Genomic DNA, 16,960 nt, shown 5'->3' with positions numbered 1-16,960 from the left:
TTCCAAACACTCTGCGGATTCATGCCATGTTCAGAGAGCAAGACGCTGGAGCACCCATGGGAAAAGACAAGAAAAATTAAGGGAAAGAAAAAGGCTGCCACTGCCTTTTCATTCTTTATCCGCTTACATACATACCACTATACATTCATTTGAGCTGTACACAGTCTTTAGGCCCCAAGTGAAATCCATTTCAAAGAAGGAAAAACACCACAAAGGAACAAAGAGAGGGATCTGAAGCGGCGTCAAGTACTGCCCTGCTGTGTAGCACGTATCAAAATGAAAACCCGGTGATCTTGAATGACTTTTGGACAGAGGCATATGAAGTTAGCCCAGTTATGTGAGGACAAAGGAAAGGCATGTCCTGGGCTCAAGCCAAGTAGTTCCATATGGGTGTTGAGTTCACTGGGTCCAGGTGGCACGTGGGAGCATACATCACATGGAGGTCTGTTATGACTCTTCTGCCCCCTTATGGTCTGGATAATGTAGTGCAGCAGGAAGCCTGGCTGCACGTGTTGATTTATGAGGAAGGTTTCATAACCAATGAATGACCAATGAAACTGAATAGTCCTCATTTAAAAACATCATTTAATCAAAATCAAATATGTTTTGGCTTTTAACTGGATAACATCATCCAGTTGGACATGGAATGCAAAAATTCTTGGGTATATATAGAAATTATTTTTCTATTTTCATTCCTATTATGAACATTTCCTAAAAGATAATTAAAGTTTATTGGACTGGAATGGAAATAGCATATAGAGCCAGTCAGTGAAACCACTCAGGGAAAAAGTTGAGCAGAGAAAGTCGTGTCCCCAGCTGATAATGATTAACCATGGAACAGAGGTAGTCGTCAAAGAACCCTGATAACCCCACTGACGACCCACTCTGCTGCCATCGGTCAGCTGAGCAGTGGGGCTTAATGGAAGGGAGGCAAGAGGCAAAACATGTCACCACCCAGGTTATAAAACAGATTTGGGGGATATGAATTATTATGCTTCAAAGGACTTGCTTCAATTATTCCTCCATTTGAATTTTTTTAGGGCACAAGCAAATACAAAGCCCTCAACAATTTAAGATAAAGCTTTGAAAAGAAATAATTAATCCAAATGGATGTGTTACGGAATAAGTGTGCAGCTCTAGCATTTATGAACTCCTGCATTCTACCACCACCCCACAGAGCTACATCTGTGCCCAGGTCACCACACTCTTATTGGTTTATAACCATGAACCACAAATCAGTCCCCAATAAATGACCATCTGCAGGTTCATGAAGATGGCGATGCATACTACAAGTCTGAGAAAAGGATTCAGAAGAAGGGCCAAGGAAAAAAAAAAAAAACTTTCTCATTTGAGACATGTGAATTGACAGTAGGACTCCTACATCTACAGGGTTAGTGTTGAAAACAGCTGTTGCTAACTCAGCTATTTGGCCCCTGACCTGGGTTTTTTTGGACACTGAATGGGGGTCTCTGAATTCCCACCCCTGTCAGAACATTTACAAGCCTGAGGAGCTCTGCCTCAGCCCCTTGACCCCAGCATAACCCTTGCCCAGTGCATGCACCAAGGCATCCTGGGAGCAGAATAGGGACAACAGAGAGAGAGAGTGGTTGCAGCCGCGAGCCTACCTCGTCAAGTTTACAACCTAATCAGACTCGGCCTCATAAATCCATGCCTCCTCCTGGTGCATACAACAATGCTGGCCATTCACTGTTTGCGCAGGCTTAACAGTTCCTCTTGGGCGTCTTTCCACTTCTTAGCGACCCCCCCACCCCTTTTCTCCTCTCGCAGGTTTATAAAGGGAGTGATGAGAAAGCCTACACCAGAGGAGAGCTGCACACAATCAGGTCATCACAGAGTCACAGCAAGGTCAGCAGTTTCTGAACTGTGTCCAACCTCTGACCCCTTCATGGTGCCACCTGGTGCTGCGATAGCAGCCAGGGGAGTCCCAAATGAACTTCGCCTGAACCTGGACCTTAACATTGGACCACTGCATCACCTCTGGCCCTTTGCTCCCAGTTTCATCTGGGCCAGGAGTCACACATTTCTGACATTTTTACATCTCACATTTCAGATTTGCATTTCATCTCCATGCAGAGAAACATCTGATGATGCCAGAAAAATAGTAGACTTTAATTTACAAGACAAGTTCTCTGACCACTTGACCAGCATATATCACCACTGATTGAGACAGAGTAATTCCTCCAATCATTTCATTCTAAACATTTTATTTTCACCTTCTGGTGAAATTTCATACCATCTATCCCAGTTGAAGCTAAAGAGAAAAGGAGTGCTGCTGCTCCATTATTACTGAGTTTATACTCCCCTCTTGTGGATTTGACTGGAAATTATGTCATTCATTAAAATAACTGTCCCTTTCTTAACCACCAGATGGAGCTCTGTATCTTGTGATTTTGATCGATTCAGTGCCAGAAACTACAACTGAACCACAGCACACTAAGAGGGAGATGTGTAGTTCCATCATGTAGTGAAACATCAGTGAGAACAACATGACAACTCAGTGTCTGAAGTGGTGATTAAAATTTACTCTGCTAGAAAATACACAGAGCACACAGAGCTGTATCCTTGGTTCACATCTTAGAACTGAATGCATATTTGTGAACTTACCCATGCTGTCCCTCTGTTCAGACTCCAATGGATGGTCACTGTAAAAGCCTGAGGGAAAACAGCACACAGAGGTAAGTCAGAGAGAGAGGAAGATGCAGATACACACACCTTAAAATGAAGGTTGATGTCTTAATAAAATAAAGCTTTCATTGGACGATAATCCGCAACTTCAACTACAGGCAGAAGGCAAACACATCCTAATGAAGTTTCAGTCTCTGATGATGATTCAAATAGTTGGATGACAGAAAATCAACCAGCAACTATTTTGATAATCAAAGTAATTTTTAAAGAAAAAATCCAGACAGTCTCTTGTTTAAGCTTCTTGATGTAAAAAAAAAAAAAAAAAAATGGGTAAACTGAATATTTCTGGATTTTGGAAGAGAGGTCAGACAAAACAAGATATTTGATGACATCACCTTGGGCTCTGAAATTGTGACCGACTTGTTTAATTGGTTTAATATAACTGGCAAATGAAAATAATTAGTTGTTGCAGCCTTACCCCTGATACCTGCCAGGTTTTTTACTGAAAATTTATGATGGGAGGATTTTCTCTTTCAGCCAAACTTTCTCTCCTCTGTTGTGGTTTCTTTGAATGTGAAACAGGCCTATTTTTCCCCACAACACCAAGGATAACAACACCATGCGTCCCTACATTCACTGAGAAAGGGCAGTACTCTGGACAGAAGTCTAACATGTCAGCACTGGGGAGTACTGAACCAGTTTACTGCCTAAAGTAGAAACAAATATTCAAGCTGTGATGGTCAACAATTCAAATTTCAAATTACAATGTGACAGTAATAAAACAGAGAGAAAAGATAGCAGCTGGATTCTTATACATGCTGAACAACTGCTCAACTGTATTTAACATTAGAAGATTCAGGTTCACAAGATGCCTGTCAATTTCAGCTTCAAGAGTAGATGGAATTTATTTCCCTCTGTGCTAAACACATGGACCAAAGCAGAGAACTCCCACTGAGAGCAACGCATCACATCTGTCAGCTGGAGACAAATGATGATCCTGCCAGTCTGACTGTTCAGCCAGAGAGCAGCAGCTCACTCTCATTACATACCTCAGTCAATATTCAGCCTCATTACTTAGACCTGATATCAGCAGCAATATAAAGTGATAGTGTTAATGTTCTCTATTAATCACTGCTTCAAACTAGCAGAGATTAGAAATCAAAGACAGAGGGCAGATTGTGTAGTACTGTGAAGTACTGCTGAAGACCAAGAGGTTCACACAGGTTTTATCTCTCACTACACAGTGCACAGTGCACACTTTGTTGTTTGTGTGAGGTTTTCACCAGAAACACTGAACTGAATGAAAAAACTCAGGAACAACAGGGAGTCACAGACAGCGGTACAGATGATGGTCTGATTCCTGGATGATGCAAGCTAATATACAACTTCTAAAAATGTTTCTAACCGATGACTTCTCATCACTGATTCCTGATGAAGGTGTCAGGGAGACTGGGCTGAATTAGGAGGACATTACAGAGAGTTTGTGTGAAGATCTCCTCTTCCTTCAGTTTGTTCAGCTTTTCATGACCTAACACAGATCTACTGGGGATTGAGGAGTTTCTGCAACTGATTTATCTAAAGAGCTTTTTTCATTTTTAAGCCCATTTTTAGGCCTCTGACAGGCTTTTGGCTGTGTCTGTCTGTCTGTCTGTCCAGAGATGAAGGATCAAGAGGAAAAAGTTGGCCACAAAAGCAAACTTTTGTGGCCATGTGAATAATGACTGGTGTCACTAAGAAGCAACATTTTGTTGTTCCAGCACGAAACAGGAGGTCAGGGAAGATGGTTTGGTGTACCAACAGTCACATTAACAGACAATACAGGTTCAATCTTTCAGTTCTATCAATCTTCTTTTCTTTCTCTCTCTCTCTCACCTTTTTTTTTTTTTTGGAAAACAAACACACTTCTGAAACTCTTAAATATGACAATTACCATGTCAAAAAACAGAGCACTAGTACAAGTGCAGACTGTCAAATAATGTGTTGCATAGACAATCTGTGTAATGTTAATTAATTGTACAGTCCATCCAGGATCATTCAAACTGCATCATAGACTGGAGATGTGGACCACACTGACAGGACTGATTTTTAATACAGAGCCTGATGTATCATCTGACTGCCATACGGGTCTAACCATTAGCCCATAACAATCTGTTTGCTGCAGATTGATTACCCTCTTGTTGTCTGAGCTTTATTTCATACCCACTTTTCCCCGTCTCATCTCCAGCAGCAGCCTGACCATCTGTGCAGCTGCTGTCTGGAGACACAGCGTCCACTTCTCACTTACACGGTGCCCGGCGAGCTCCATCACTCACACCCAGAAAAGTGCAGAGTATGGGCTGTCAGTGCGTCAGATCCCCCTATCTGTGTCAGAGTATCACCCTGCTATCAACAGCTGTAGACCCGCCACACGCCAGCTGCCCCCCCCGCCCACCCACCTCCACTTGTGCTCCACAGTCAACACCAGCATATGTTTTCCCTGGAGCATACGCCAACACACAAGCTCTGTTCTAACTCACACGTGCCTCACCCTCCCTGACCAGACGCACACTTATATTGACATATAACACACAAACATCATGCAGTCAAGCATCGTGTCTGTGTGTCTGTGAGCCACCCCGCCTCACTGATACGGACACTCTGAGATGTAACAGTGAACAGATATATTTAGGAATAATGTCTTCAGTCTTCTTTCAGTGTGGCTGATATGGAGCTAAAATAAAAACTGAGGTTACTCAACAATTGTATATTTGTATTCATTTTATCACTATTGTATGTTTTTAAACTAATTGACTTTCAACTACTTCTAACCAGATTTCAAAGTATGGTGCAGCTTTTTAAAGGATCCAGCCATACAGATAGCTGCACTTTTACTTGTCCCATATTTGAGACATGGGAGTGAATGGAGTTTCACTTTCATAAACAAGCTTAACGGAGTAGCAGCAGTAGCTCCGATTCTGTTTGTCTACATATGATGCATTCAGGAACAATATGGTAATGTATAATAGGTTACCCACATTTCAGTAGCACTCAGAGACGTGAAAATAGACTTTACCACTTTTAGGTTTACCATGTTCACCATCTTAGTTTAGCATTTTAGCATGCATCTAACTTTGCTAATTAGCTCCTAACAAAGAGTACAGCTGAAGTCTGAGGCAAAGAGGTGGGCTGACTGGCACTGCCATGATTCGAGCTTGTGTGGCTGATAAAAATAACATTTAAAAACATTCAACAGCAACGTGACTTTCCAGCAGCAGTGCTCTTGTTAGTCTGGATAATCCACAGTTTACTGTGGAACCACTCACTACCAATGAAACTGTGTTCTGTGAGCTTAACAAACAAAATCACATTCACCTCCATTATACTGGTGTGGAAAACTGATATCTCAAAAACTGGAAAAATACCACTAGAGGCAAATGAGAAAATATTTATTTTTTTCCCCCAGTAACCATATTCCATTTGTTTCCATATGGTATGAAAATAATTTGTAAGGGCTTGATATAAATTATATAAATCACAGTCAACATCATGTCTGCTTCTGTCAGATATAACTTGGTGTTTTGTTGTAATAAAAGACGATGATGCTGCTGTAGCGTTAATATCAGAAATGTTTACTGGAAGTCAGAAAAACATATTTTCAAATCTAAAACACATGCTTTGGACAAAGGTCGATCTAATGCTGTAAGAGTTCTTTTAATAAGAGGCCACTGCCTGTACAAGGACATTCTGTCAGGATATTGGTCAATCAGTCCTCCTATACATCATTTTCCAATTTTCTGTCTAATGCATTCTGGTCAGATCCTAACAGCAGGGATTAAGCCTTGTTTCAGTCCATGCTCCAAGGCTGTAGTAGTGTTCACTGATTCTGGACCAGTGGCAGAGAAGAATGGAGCTCTCCAGTGTGTGGTCTCTGTTGCTAATCCTCATGACAGCTTATTGACCATTATAGCTCGAGGCTGGGAAGGCTTTTAGCAGCAACCAATACAGCCGGAGCCTGCTCCGCTGTGGCCTATTGTGTGTTGACAAAGAAAGGCTGCATCTTTAACCTTTCACCTCTAAAACCTCTGCAACCTCCAGCGCAATCAGCTCCCCATCAAAATAACATACCACCTCTTGTCCCCTCATCTCCCTCCTTGTGGATGGAGACATGCTATGCATGCTGAATATGGCATTTGCCACAACTTGGTAAGTAGTGTATTAGCCCTCCATCACTGCAAGCCAGAGCGCTTACAACTAGACCAAACGGAAAATGACATTTGAAAGTCTAAGTATGTCAATACAGACATGAATCTCTTTTCACCTCATGTGGTGATTTAAGCACTGATTCAAGCACGTTCTGATCTCTGAGGCGTTCACCTTGTAGCTCTGGTTCATATGACCGTATAATCACTGCCTGTGGAACCAACCATCAGCAGCCACCACAGCTAAACAACAGAAATATCATTGGCTGCAGGTCCTCTATAGCACTGCGTCACACTGAACATATGCCTCGGGTCTAGAGCTGAAACAATGAGTCAATTAATCAAGACATAGATGGACAGAAAAATAATTAGCAACTGTTTTGTTTTAACCATGAGTCAGTTTCCAAGCAAGTAAACCAAACACTCTGTTCCAGCTTTTCTTTGTTATATATGAAAGTAAACTGAATATGTCAGAGTTTTGGACAGATGGTCAGACAAATCAAACTTTTTCAATATGTTAATATGTTGTGATTTTGTTCTTGTTTAATTGATCAATATTTTAATCTGTAAAATGTGGAAAAATATCTATCAGTCATTTTCATTGCTCTACATAACATTATCAAATTCCTTGTTTTGTCTAAAAAACATATTCCACTTGCAATAAGCTCTTTTCACAGCAGACATTTGATTTGTCATATTAGGGAAAACAGAGGTTATGAATAACATTAACAATGGCTCTGCTCTATTCAAGTGTCCCAGTGAGTCAGCATGTATGATACCAGGAGCCTGAAACTGATACTGGAATTTAGCCATCATTCATCTCACTATTAACTATTACTATACAAACTACAAATCATCAGATCCTCACATTTACAAACAGCAAATATTCACAATAACACTCAATATATAACTGAATATTTTATTTTTTGTATTTAATAGGCTTTGAAGTGTTGACGATGTGATGATGATGTCACCTTAAGTGTTGGAAAAACTAATAATCATAGAAACAATCAGCAGATCATGCAATCATAAAAATAATGGAGGCAGGAAGGGAAAACAAATTGAAGCATATAGGTGGCTCCAGGAAGCTGACAATACAGAAGTAAACAGGGATTGTGAGTAATGATGGTGAGCAGGTGGATCTATGTGAAAACACTTACAATAACCTCCAGTAACAAAGATACTTTTCTACTACAGTGTAGGTCAAACAAACCTAGTTCCAGTTGATGTTGCACTCTTTGCTGTGGCCCACACTTGACACTGTAATGCATATTGCAATACAACAGAAACCACATCCCTCACTAGAGAGCACCATATGGCCATACTTACTTGTGCATGAGGCCACAATGTAGAGGCTTCAACTAAGATTTACATGCAGCAGATATTGAATGTCACCATCCCACTGAAGTCGTCAACCAGAGGCACTCCCCAGGAATCTGTCTCTTACACACACACACACACACACAGCCTGTATCTCAGTCCATCACTGTCCCTGCTCTTCTGTCCCAGATGGCTGGGGTTCCGCATGGCCAGTGGAGGGCAACACCAGCCTGTTATCTGAGTGAGCTGGCCTCTACCTGCCAGCCTGGCTCAGGGCCAGCCTTACTTTTATCTCTGCACTACAACCCACACAGCCACCATCCATCACACTGTCACACTGGACAGGGAGGGCACGTGACGACACAGACAGAGGTTGAATATAGATGCCAGAGTAACCCCAGTTCCCCATTTGATTGAACTAGCCCTTTAAATATCTAATTCCAATACTGTTGTATTTTAGTCTCTTACTCACCCACCATTACTTTAATGTAAACTTTGATTTTTGGGATTTATATTGACACACTTTAACTTTGTTTCTGCTCTATTGTGACCTATAGCCATTTTATAACAGTCTCTACATTTCCAGTTGGCAGCCTAATGGATTTCATACTGGGCACTAAAGCTGAATAGAAGTTTTATTCTTCATCAAAAGAAAAGGGTCAAGGTGTCGCAGTGCTGAGCTCCATTAGTGACTGTGATCCCACAAGAGACAAAAACACAACTCTCATACTCTGTCAATAAATTCCTTGCTCCAGCGTAACAGCTGCAATGAGGACAGCACAGACCAGCAACAGTTTGTGAGATTACACCTACACAATACAGTTGTGGGTTGAGTGATGTCAGCTCTCTGCTCAATCAGTCAATCAATCAATCAATCAATCAATCACCCCTCCCAAGTGTAAGATGGATGAGAGGAAGCAGCAGCCACAGATAGATCATTGTTCACTCTGCAGCAGGACAGAATGAATCCTGTGCAGGCTGAGAGGTCAGAGCAGAGAGGGCTGCTTTACCCCTTGGGCACCACTCGAACCCCCCCGCAGAGACACCCATGCATGACAGTATGCTTGTCTCAGACAGCCTTGAAGGAGCAGATGGGGTTATAACCAAGTGGAGAGGGGAGATGTTGCCACTGTTATGTGACCACCTGGCTGCTGCACGGTCACTCTCTCTAGCTTCTGCTGACAAATTGTTATTGTTGCTTTACGGGGCCAGTGTTGCCTCCAGTGGGTGTGATTGGCCTGCTCAGTCTGAGAGGGCTGCCACCTTATACCTGGCCCCACAGGTAAATCAAATACTGGAGCCTACTTACAACCATTCAGCAACAGTTGTAGGTGCTCCATCTTCAACATGACAAACAGTCTGGGTCCTGATTAGCAGTCTGTCTTCAGGGTCAGAGCCCCTCAGTGCTCCATGGTGGATATTACATATGACAGATTGTGAAGGAACTCATGTGTTGGCTTCACAAGCTGCTTGGCAGTCATCCCTTTGACCTCTACACCTGACCCTTGACCTTGCTGTGTAACACAGCACAGCACAATGTCTACTCTGTCCTCCCCGCTGCTCCTGGCTGACAAAGTGTATGGTCCCGTGGTGCTGCTCCCAGTGCCACTCAAGTTCACAGAGCATGCTCTGAGGTTTGGTACAGCAACCAAGACCAAAACAGTTACCTCTGCTAGACCTACACACTGTAACTGCACAGAGATACTGGGAGAATGGATGAACTGCTTTTCACTAAGAAGTAGTTTCAACAATTAATTCATGCTAAAACACAAATAATTGTTTTCTGTTAGTGTACAAAGCAAACAAGCAAACTGTCAGTGGTTGTATTTTTTTCACCAGACTGCTGAGGCAGCAAACTACATCCTGACTCCAGCTGTGTACCTAACACACAGACATGAGACTGATACATAGATCTTCTCATCATACTCTCAAAAAGAAAAAAAAAGGTGTATTTTCCATAATGTTTAAGTACTCTTTCACAGATTCCAAAAATATTGAATGTTTAAACATGTTTAAAACAGTTTAGAGATTTTTACAGATTTATAGTTCAGCCTTCTTTCTATTTACACAACATTGGCCACAATGCTCATCAGATCAAATAGTAGTGAAGAAGTGAAGGCCTTTTATAGCTGCAGAGACTTTTTGATAGTACAGTCATCAGTGTATGTTATGTTAAGCAAATGAATGTATGTCTTCATCTGTGCTAATCCTGGCGGGAGGCCGGGCAGAGGGTCATGCTGTGGTCAGATGGGCGGGGACTCTGTCACCGCTGCTTGACACGCTCAAAGGAGCAACTTCCCTTTCATCATACCAGGGGTCAGAGTTTTACTACCTTCCAGAGCCAGCGAACGTACTGCACTGTGCAAACTCAGACCTGTAGCAGCCATCTGATAATCATCATCTTACAAAACAAACCAAAAAAAAAAAAAAAAAGAGCAAATCAGAGGCATCTGCCTGACATTCAGCTGTATCTCACTTCTTACTGAGGTTTGAATCTAGGGATAGTTCCGATGATCAGCTCTATTTGGATGACTTAAATTGGTAAAATACAAATATCTTATCAAGAATTTCATTCATGTTCTCTCCATATTCTGTAACGTGTAGCAGTGCAACACTGAGCTCGTCTTCAGGTAACATTTGAGTGCATTGTGCATGCAAAACATGATCAGTTTATTTAACTCATATTCACTGAATGATAAAGCAAAAATAACATTTTCACTTTGTCATTTTTACTCCTGCAGTTTCTGCAGCTGCAGCTCAGCTCTCAGAGAGGAGCAAACACTGTTTCCCTCTCAGCAAAGAGGAAAATAAGTGAGGACAGGATTAAGGATTCTGTTATAAATGAATTCATTAAGAGACACTAGATTCTTGATTGTCAAGTTAGAATCTATGTTACATGAAACAGTTGATATTTGTTCTGTTACTGTTCTGAGAGAAATAAAAACAGACATTTCTAACAGATTTTTACTCCACCAAACAAACTGTTCTTTAAAAAATCGATAAATGAATCGAAAGGATTAGAATTCTATGTCCTTAAAAACTGAGCCACTTGGTCTGAAAGTTGTCAAACCTACACTACACTCAATCTGTGTATTTGTACAGTTAGTCAGTTAATCAGTCAGAAAATTAATAATCAGTGTTGTCATTTAAGTCCTAAATATATACATTTCAAACCACAGTAAACTGGATATTTTGGGGGTTTGGACTGTTGATATATGACCATGTCAGCTGGGGCTCTTGGGAAATGTAACAGACAAAATTTATCGACAAACTGGAAAAATATTGACAGGTACATGTGAATAGATAATGGAAAGATTTGTTGATGCAGACCTCGTACACTTTAGTCCTTACACAGCTGAGGTGTACTGCAGTTTAAAACTTGAACTCAAGTGAGCAACCAGCAAATATTTGTTCCTAACTGTGTGTCTGTGTGTTAAGGTAATGAGATCAGTAACTGTTTAGCAGATACCTGTTAAAAGAGTCAATATGCACAGCTCTATGTGTCTTTTCTGTTGACTGTGAAGTGACCAGTGAGGATGGAAGGACCCTGCTTCAACAACCAATCATATCCAACAGTGTCCTATCTTCTCGGCGTGGAGGGAGCTCTGTGTCCAGACACTGGCACCTTCTTTTCAGACAAATCAACTGTGAGCTTCTTCTCTAATTCAAATATCCAAGTAAAGTGACACCTAACTGTTATAACTACTAACATGAGACCCTGTTCTCCCCTCTAAAATGGAAATAGTGTTTTTGAACTGAAACTGCTCAGCTGCTCTTTTATAACCCCCCAACAACTGCATCCTCCAGCCCTGCAGTGTCACAGGAAAGCCATCCCTACTCTACATACCAAGTTCAGTGTTTTACAGCTGCCTGTAAACTCATCCTCCACCCAAATTCAAACTCAAATTGAAGACATTTATGACCTCTGGCTAGGCTACGTGTTGAATATCACAGATGCCTGACAAAAGCATGGTCTGCAACTCAGCAGCGTCACTGTACCAACTGTTCCCTATACTTACTATAATACATCTCCCCTCAAAATATGGTTTATGGCAGCGAGCTGCTTCCTCCCCCATCCTCTCCTGCAGCTAATTAGCAGCTGTTGGAGACTACAGTTTTGCCAGGATTGAGCTAGCAAACATCTCAGAGAGCAGCCTCACTGCCACCCTGGCTTGTAGCTCATGGATCAAGTGGAGGCTGTAAATACTTTCCTGGGTTATGTGGAGGTCAGCAGAGAGCAAACCATTAATGCTTCAAGAGCAACATCCCATTGACCCTGGTCACCGTTCCCATAGCGCTCCCTGCCCCCCACCCCCACCCCACCCCACGCACCCATGGAAAACGAGAACAGCTTGGTGAGCACTAACACAAGTATCAAAAGTCACAAAAACTAAATGAGAAATTACAGAGTTCACACTGTCACCTTTAAATGTATCTATCCAGTCTATATTTCTATCCACACTCAGCTTTTTGACCTTCATAGTTCCATTCTTTTACTAAATCTTTATTAGTTCATTTTTCTCTCTCCATCCCTCCATGAACTATATATTAATGGGATTTTATTGCTGTTTCTAAGAACCAAGTACTACTCAATTAGTCAGACTGTGACTGAGTATTTTTCTCAACAATACATTATAATATTACAATCATTAGTGGGAGTTCTAACACTAAATGATGGGGGAAATGGGGAAAATTAGTGGTTTTTCATAAAATATTTTAACATCTGTCAAATCACCTAATCACCCTTTTTTAATTCACACAAACTTTTCACCTTGTTCACAGTTCAAACATTATAACCATTGTTTAGGTACATTTGGAGGATGTCCTCTCAGTTTGTCCCATTTCTTCATTTTGATTCAAATCTTTATAATGATACACGTGTCATTAAATGATTAGTGTGTAATCCGAATTAAAAATCCAATCATATCAAGTTGCAATAGTTTTGCATTGATGACTGGTGGATTTTCCATTAGATGCAGAAAAGGTGTTTTCAGTTGATTTTCCTCATATCTCAGTTGTCATCAAATTTTAACTGCTTGACTGAGAACAGAACAGGATCATGTGTCAGGTGTTGTGTTGTGTTGCTGCTGTCATTACTGTTGCCTCACTATCTGATAATCTTCGTTGTGACCACATCCATGTTTATTGCCTGGAAACAGCAGCATCAGGATGAAGGACACTCATACCTCAAGATGAGGACCTTGCTCAGGAACGCTGGCCTCAGTCTTCATACACAGTCCTCACCTTACAATCATCCTCTATTCACACATTATATTCTCTGTCTTCAAATGCTTCCTGAAGAAAATGTTTAAAGTTCTACACATCATGTTGTGTGTGTGTGTGTGTGTGTGTGTGTGTGTGTTAAAAATCGACTTTTCAAAAAAAAAAAAAATAGCAGAGCTCATGTGTGACTGCATGAAATCAAAGATGAACATCTGAAACAGAGTTGGTTAATAAACCAAAGTTATTTTGTCACCTAAATTACAAATCTGTTACTAAGTAAACATGTTTTTGTTTGTTGTTAAGTTTTCATTTGTGGATATTAAATTTGTAAAGACACAAGGAAACAAAAAACATCTATGACAGAACTCCAAGACTCCTTACAAAACGTGACTGTGACAGAAAAAAATGTGTTTCAGCCAAAACAATGTCTGTTCTTGAACTGTCACTGTGGCTAATGTCTATAAAATAGAATGGGCAACATTAACCACCAAAAAATGCTAAAATAATTAAGAAATTAATGTAGAAAATTAACTGATTTTTTTATGTTTACAGGAGTAAAACCATCCTCCTTTAAAGAGATGTATAATTCATTATAACAGTAGACTGTTAGAAAATGAACATACCTCCAAATAGCAAGGTGGTTTTAAAAACTCAAAATAAAAAATAGTCTTCTAAATGCACCAACATCTTGAATTTCTTCTTAAAATGTTTTTTTTTTGTTAATATTTCATTATTAGCTACATTTAACATATTGATTTCTTAAATATTATTAAAAAATGTGTAAAAGTATTTAAAATCTGATTTTTAAAAAAGTAGTTAAAATCTGAAATAACTTAAAATTAGCAATAGTTTATCAATCAAGCTACTTCTCTCTTTTTCAAATCAAAGTCTGTTTTATTTTCTGTGGGAAGAAAAACTAAAGCAATATGTCATTGTGTTCATATATTATTGTGTCCTGCTTTTTATAAAACCTGGATAAACTGTACAGCCTATAATAATCAGCTAGGCCTGTTTTTTTAATTTGTTCACAAAATACAGAAATCCAGTAAATGCCAGGGTCAAATTATCAAGCCTCTTCTTCTAGATTTCCACACACTTTAAAATCCCATCATTCATCCATATCAAGTCTTAAAAAGCATCTGCTGTGGAGATTTGTTTGAAATGCTAATGAGCATGGGGTGGAATGTCTTAAAATTTTCTGTTTGATAACATTTACAACTCGTGAAACACCGAGTTAAAATCCTTCAGTCTACAATTTATTTTGTTTCATCTCAGTATCTGATGTATAGCGACTGATGGCAAATTTCTCTCAGAAAAGGGTCATTTTAACTAATTTAATATTGAACTAAATAACTTGGATTCAGGCCCTGACAGAGCACCCACAGAGACATGTCATTGATTATCTGACCTCTGCTGGATTTCCCTCATTTCTGGACAAAGATTTAAACACCTTCAGGCTTGAAAACACACATTTAAAAAACAAGTTCAAACAGGAATCAAAATACCAACTAAAACTACAACTACTACAACTATTACTTAAATTACCTTGAAATCAGAATTAAATCAGCATTATTAAGATCTAACTTTATTTCACCACTAATTTGTTGTAAAGCTGCAACTTTTAGTCACTTAACAGACTGGGTTGGCTTGAAGTTAATTAGCAACTACTTTGATTACAGTTTCAGGTATTTTTAAAACAAACATGTCAATAACTCTGTGAGGATTTCCTGCTTCTCTCTGATTACAGATTGAATATTTTGGAGTTTCTGGCTGTTGGTTGGATACAAGACATTTAGAGACACTATCTTGAGCTTTCAGAAACTGTAGTGGACATTTTTTTCACTATTTTTGGACTTTTCACAGACCAAATGATTAACCAATTAATGGAAGGAATAACCAGAAGATGAATTGTTATTGAGATTAACTCAGTACTCTGGAAATATTCTGAGAATATTAAATGGAAAATATTTAAATATTCCTTTCATTTGTTTTTTCATATAAAAAAGGTTCCTCACCTATCATTATTCTATTTAAGTCTGAGGTGTGTTTGGGATTAACAAAGCAGCCAGATCTGTCCACTTATTCTCATTAATATCAGTAAAATTGTTACATTAGAGATCTGCTCCAACTATTTAAAATACCTTCATTTATTGTGTGTGTGTGTGTGTGTGTGTGTGCGTGTGTGTGTGAGGTGCAGCTCTTGTCACTGTTGACACAGATCTTCTGATAGCAGAGGCAGTCGAGTTAAGAAGAAGAAGAAAACATGACATGATGGATCACATCTGCTTGCGTGGCCCCCACCCCCCTCCTCCTCCACTCACCACCACCACAGCAGTAGCAGCCCCTCCTCCTCTACTGTACTCCTCCTGGCTTATCATTCAAGCGTCACACTGGGGGGTTTCGCATCCTGTCCCTGCCCCACCCACTGTCAGCCATCCTCTTCACCCTGCCCTGAGGGACAGGGCAGACCCCCGCCCAGGCCAGAACAGGGGCTGACGAGGCACTTTCTTTCAGTCCCACCATGCCAGCCTGCAAACCCCCCCAAGGCCCAAACATGGATCCACACAAATGCTTAACCCCTCCACCCAACCTGTCTTCCTCCCTCTTCCTACTCCTTCTTCTTGCAATGACTTCAATTACATTAAAACAAGCATACTTCACTGAGCAGAGAGAGAGAGGGGGGAAAACCAAATTCCACGTCAATTCAAAAATCAATGGAAATTGAGTTTGTTCTTCAAATGTGGTTATGTCATCAAAAGCTGTAAGGAGGCTTTGGCTGCTTTGTTTCTATGTAACACAGTGGAAAAATGTTTATCACCGTTTCTCAGAGCCCGTGGTCAGTCGGTTTTTTCCAACCAAAAAATCCAAAACCAAAATGAAGATCCACAAGTTTGCACTTTACTACCACACGAAACAAAGACGGTGGAAATCCTAACTGAACAGCTAGAACTAGAGAGTGTTTGACATTTTTGCTTGAAAAATCATTGATTAATCACCTATCAAAATATTTGTCCAATATTTTGTTGTTCTACTAATCAATGAACAGACTTCTCATTTCAGTTCTGTGTTATCTACAAAGGCCTTCCTCAGCCAGAATTATTCTTCTGTATAATGATGACAAATACATGACTGTGGTAGAGGAACTACGTTCTACACCATGTGAAAACTGCTCAAATGTTCTTAGTTTTATCAGTCTCACAGAAATAAGAAAAATTGAATTTTTTTTTTTATTGATTATTTCAAAATGAAAGCCTAATTAAGAGCTGATCAAATCTTATTATATATATTTTCAGCCTCCTTTGGTATATTCCTTCATGTCTCTGTGTTTGTGTTCATGTTCATTTATATTCATTTTGTTATTTAGGAATTTGTTTAACATTTTTTTTTAAATATTTTACAATCAAAGAAAAAGTGAATAAATAATAGAGTTCATTTCATTAAATCCTTATTGGTTTTAAGGTTCGTATGGCTGCGACTAACAACTGGTTTCATTTGAGATGAATCCGTTCATTGTTGTTTCAGTTGGTTGATTGTGTCTGTTAAATATCAGAAAACAGTTTAAAGGTGAAAAAAGCTTGTTAGAATAAAACCGG

General features: G+C 39.9%; 1 protein-coding gene across 1 annotated transcript in view; it reads right to left on the bottom strand.

The window, feature by feature from the left end:
* The window catches only part of nr6a1a (nuclear receptor subfamily 6, group A, member 1a), a 79,193-nt gene that overhangs the window by 60,585 nt on the left and 1,648 nt on the right, over nt 1-16,960 (bottom strand). Inside the window, exon 2 of the mRNA XM_018669643.2 lies at nt 2,626-2,673. Coding sequence (XP_018525159.1) covers nt 2,626-2,673 — 48 coding nt within the window. The remainder of the gene's footprint in view (nt 1-2,625; nt 2,674-16,960) is intronic.

The sequence above is a fragment of the Lates calcarifer genome, linkage group LG13 (assembly GCF_001640805.2).
Source record: "Lates calcarifer isolate ASB-BC8 linkage group LG13, TLL_Latcal_v3, whole genome shotgun sequence".
In the NCBI taxonomy this organism is placed as follows: Eukaryota; Metazoa; Chordata; class Actinopteri; family Centropomidae; genus Lates; species Lates calcarifer.
Note: the sequence above shows the minus strand (reverse complement) of the source record. Positions and strands in the feature narration are given on the sequence as shown.